The following is a 4612-nucleotide window of genomic DNA, read 5'->3' on the forward strand; positions in this document are numbered from 1 at the left end:
GTTCTCTATCGTCCTCAAAGAATTCACCTTGCAAGCCAGTGCGAACAACATCCCAAACGGCGGGGTTATGACCAAGAATATGCATTTTCATCTTGTACTTCCAACTAGCAAAATTTGTGCCATCAAAGTAAGGACCTCTTCGGTGATAGTTACCCTCACTAGACGCCATACCCTCCTAGGTTGTGAAACCATGGCTATGATCACCAAAGCAATGAAAATCAAGGCTAACAAAGACCAAAGCTCTGATACCTCTTGTAGGGTCGAAAGTATGTCAAGAGGGGGATGATTAGACTACTTGATTAAATAAAAATCTATCATTTTTCCGATTTTAGTTGTAGGCAGATTTTAGCAATTATGACAAGTCAAGTAACACCCTACATACGCAAGTCTAAGAGTATAGCAGTGGAATGTAGAACACTCCACATGTAAGTAAAAAAGAAAGGGTTTGGTGAAGGCAAACACAATGGGGACACGAAGATTTTTTGCGTGGTTTCGATAGGTGGTGCTATCGTACGTCCACGTTGATGGAGACTTCAACCCACGAAGGGTAACGGATGCGCGAGTCCATGGAGGGCTCCAGCCACGAAGGGTCCACAGAGAAGCAACATTGTCTAACCCGTCATGGCCATCGTTCACGAAGGACTTGCCTCACTCGGGTGGATCTTCACGTAATAGGTACAATCAGAGTTAAGTGAGATAAAAAAATAGGGTGTGTCTAGGGAACATCTAGATGTGCCCTAGTTATTGCACATCTAAGAGAGTGAATCAAGCATAAAAAAAGAAAAAAAGAAAAAAGAATTATCCACACGAATCTCGATGTAAGATCAATGACATAGGACTTAGATGTGCAATACTTATGACACATCTAGATGTGCTTTAGCAAAACTGTAAAAAATAAGATGGTCAAACAACAAAAGCACCAAAATGTTAGGCTGTGAACCACAATTAGATTTCCATGTAATACAACTTTATCTCATTGTTACACACGCATACAAAAGATCTATAGGTAGCAAAAGTAGCCGGCTAGCAGATCCACACAACACTACTGTACCTGTTATTGTTGCTTACGTTCGTCCTTCCATCTCTAGTCATATAATAAGTAATCCTAAGTAGTCAGACCACATTATCAATATGTTGTAGTTTTTTAGGACAAACAGTAGGTGATTTACCTACTGTAAATATATGTCTACAGTTTGAAGCATATATGATAATAAGTTGACGGGTCAATACTTCAATCCGCTGGTGAAGGGCACGCCGGTCTGCGGCAGCCAGTTGCCCCCGAGCACCATACTGTCGACGGTAAAGTTGCCGGCATCGGCGCCGTCGCCTAGCACGTGGTAGCCCGGCCAGCTGACCCGACGGCCGGTGTCGGCGCCCGGCCCGGAGTTGTTGTACTCGGCATAGTAGAGCGTGTCGAGCGCGAAGTCCCCGGACCACGGCATCCACCCGGTGGCGTCGACGAGGCCGCCGATGTACGACTCCATGACCACCGTGCGCGAGTAGTTCTTCCACGGCCGGCCGAGGAAGGTGCGCGTGTCAAAGGCGGCGTTGGCCGCGAGCTCCGGGGACGGGAGGAGGGTGCAGCCCTGGATGGAGGTGCCGGTGTTCTGCTCCGGGTTGGTGCGGCCCTGCGCCGTGACGGTGTTGCTCTGGCCCTGCATGGGGAGGCGGGAGTAGAAGGTGCAGTCCTGGAAGACGACGGCGGCGTTGCCGAACACGTAGTCCACGGTGCCGTGCACCTCGCAGCCGCGGTAGAACTGGCGGAGGGAGTGCGTGTAGAGCGTGTCCTGGTACGCCTCGAAGCTGCAGCTGTAGAAGGTCGACAGGTCGGCGCTCGACCGGAGCGCCACCGCCTGGTGCTTCGCCGGGCCGGCCGTGTTCCGGATCGTCATGTTCATCGCCACGAATCCTTGCCCATGCACAGCTGTGACATGCGTACATTCACATTAAGTTCATAACAAAAAATTAAGTTATTGAAACCAAAATATTATATTTTCCGTGCTACTATAATCAAATTTGTGGACATGTTAGCGGAAGGTGCCGCATATGTGTGCGCATGTTTGCTCTCCGGGCGCAACTAGGTAGTGCATGATGATGTGACGAGACACGAGACAAAATTGAGATCCGACACGGACCGACTCATTAATTCGCTCCATTGCCAGCACCGGTGTCATGGGACCAAATTAAAGCGACGTTTTTTAGGTTTCATCCTCCCTAGCCATTTGCCAGCAGAGGGCACGCCTAGCTAGTGACACTCCCATTTTATATTTTCCTTTATTCGAAGTGCAAAGCTCACAAATGCCCACTAGTTACCAGCTTGCCTCTTGTTTGGTCATCGACCTAGTCCCTCCATTCTTAAACTGATTTTTTTTAAGATTCTTAAACCGAAAATCATCCAAACCTTTTGAAATTTGATTTTACATAATTCCTCCATTCATAAGATGATTTCATGAGCTGTTGTTTTCGTGAAACTGCTATTGGAGCTCGATTTTCAAAAAAAAAGAATAAGTTTCAAAAATCCTGAAAAATACATACGTAAATATAGATGTATAGTGCATGTTTGCAAAGTTTCATGATGAAATGTGAAAGTTAATTTAGGTATGCATGCAAACATCACTTTGGCCAATTGTAAATAATTCAATCATCCGACCTCCTATTTTTCTTTCTTCAAAAGCGATTGTTGCATGTGTGTGTGCGTGTGCGTATTACTTACTTTGTGCTCAGTGTGCCTAAAAACAAGAAGAACAAAACTGAATACGATGTATAACTTATATTTTTGCTTAGTTCGAAGAGACATAAGAGAATCATGTTTTAAGATTATAGTCCGTTGCAGCACGGACTCCAACACCCTTTGTGAAAGAAAAAGAAGGGCCACATATTAATGACATAGTATGCAACTAAGACTAACTATATATGAGTTCGCTATTAGATTATAGATGAACCTTGCTCTTATCTAGCTAATCCAAAATTTGTAACCAACCTATTTTCCCCTTCTTCTTTTTTATGTTGAACCTATTTCCCCCTTCTTCTTCTTTTTTTGAGATACCTATTTCCCCTTTTTTCTCACTGCAAATGTAGAGCACCGGCCTCCTATATAGGTAAAAAGTAGGAGTATGTTCTATACCCAAAAGACCAAAAGAGAGTAAAAAAATATTGACGTGAACAAAAGACCAAAAGGTTTGACAGGTTGAAGTGTTTGATGTGTTTCTCTTGTCGTTGTCAACGATTGCATTTCTTTTTACCAAGAAAGTAATGTGTCATATGCATATATGCATTGTGCACTTACCAACGGTGGCCGAGTGGAAAGTGGTCCAGCCATCGACAACGCTCCGGTTGCCGGTGATCACCGTCTGTCCGATCCCATCGCCGATCATCATGACGTACTTCATCTTCTTGGGCACCTCCACGTTCTCCTCGTACACGCCCGCGAGCACGTATATCACGTAGTACCCGGCGCTGCCGTTGAGGTTGGTGGGCGCGGCCGCCACGGCATCCCCGACCGTCGTGTAGTTCCCGGAGCCACCCTGGTCCACCGTCACGGCCCTGTTCACCGCCACTGTCCCTTGGGGCCCCTCGATCGCCATTCTCCGGACCATCTCCTCGTCGTTCGCGTCGAACAGCCCCCTCCTCACGTTCGTCGGGGCCGTCGGCGGCTTCTTGTGGCCGTGGTGCGGTTTCTTGGCGCCCTTGGGCGCCTTCGCCGTGGTCACCCATGCCCTGGTGAAGAGTGACAGCGAGAGACTGTAGAGCTTGGTGCCGTTGGAGATCGGCTCGGCGAGGCCGCCGCCACGGTCCGACCACGATCCCGACGCGGCCTGAAGGCCGTCGAGACATGTCTCCTGGTTGGTCAGGATCGCCGAGAGCAACGTCTGTACGTCGTCGGCCTGCGGGTCGAGGAGCGTCTCCGTGCCCTTGAGCGCAGTGCCGGTGGCGGAGAGGAAGTCGACGTTGAGCTCGGAGAGGAGCTTGCAGTCCTGCAGCGCGCCGATCGCGCTGCGTGAGAGGTGGCGGTGGCGGGACAGGTAGTGGTCGACGAGGGCGACAAACTTGTTGGCGCTGGCGAGGGACTTGGCGACGGAGAAGCGGCCGTAGGTGTAGAGGTCGCTCGTGCCGTGCGGCGGCAGCACGGTCCGGCAGAACGTGGGGTCCGTCGTGTCGTTGCACGCCGTGGACGGTGACACCGGCGTGGACGGTGTCGCGTCGTCGCAGAGGGCGAAAATCAACAAGGAGAGCAGCAGGACGGCCGAGAGGGCGCTGCCATAGTAGACCGCCATGGTAGCTAGCTAGCTGAACTATGTGGCATATGTTTTCTGCGTGTGTTTTGGTGATCGATAGGCACTGGTCAGTGGTCATTTTTATAGGTGAAGATGAGCAGCGCTTCACGGTGATCTACTGGTCTTTAGGATCAGATTTTGGTGAGCTCGAGTGAGAAGTGTGAGAGCTTTTTGCGCCTCGAAAAAGCGCGTGGACAGAATGCAAGTGGGCGGCGAGTGTGCGTCTAGGCCGAGCACGCTTGGGCTGGAGAGTGGAGAGGCTGGCCATATGGACCATGGACGCACATGTTTGGGTAGAGGACAAGGCAATAATCGATTGTGTTTTGGGTTGGTTTGGC

General features: G+C 49.6%; 1 protein-coding gene across 1 annotated transcript; it reads right to left on the reverse strand.

Annotated features, from left to right (window-relative positions):
* Positions 1-927: 927 nt before the first annotated feature.
* On the reverse strand, positions 928-4343 carry LOC125514722 (pectinesterase). Its single transcript, XM_048680075.2, has 2 exons — positions 3287-4343; positions 928-1924 (listed from the first exon to the last, which is right to left on the reverse strand). Exons 1-2 carry the CDS (start codon positions 4272-4274, stop codon positions 1224-1226), a joined length of 1689 nt encoding a protein of 562 aa, XP_048536032.1. The 5' UTR covers positions 4275-4343; the 3' UTR covers positions 928-1223.
* Between the last annotated feature and the right edge of the window lie 269 nt (positions 4344-4612).

Source organism: Triticum urartu, chromosome 1A, assembly GCF_056163025.1.
Source record: "Triticum urartu cultivar PI428250 chromosome 1A, HENAU_Tu73, whole genome shotgun sequence".
Taxonomy (NCBI): domain Eukaryota; kingdom Viridiplantae; phylum Streptophyta; class Magnoliopsida; order Poales; family Poaceae; genus Triticum; species Triticum urartu.

Coding starts and splice junctions, on each gene's coding strand:
- LOC125514722 (XM_048680075.2), bottom strand. CDS start 4,274: ATGGCGGTCTACTATGGCAGCGCCCTCTCGGCCGTCCTGCTGCTCTCC. Junction 1,925..3,286: donor TTTCCACTCGGCCACCGTTG/GTAAGTGCACAA, acceptor CGCATGTCACAG/CTGTGCATGGGCAAGGATTC.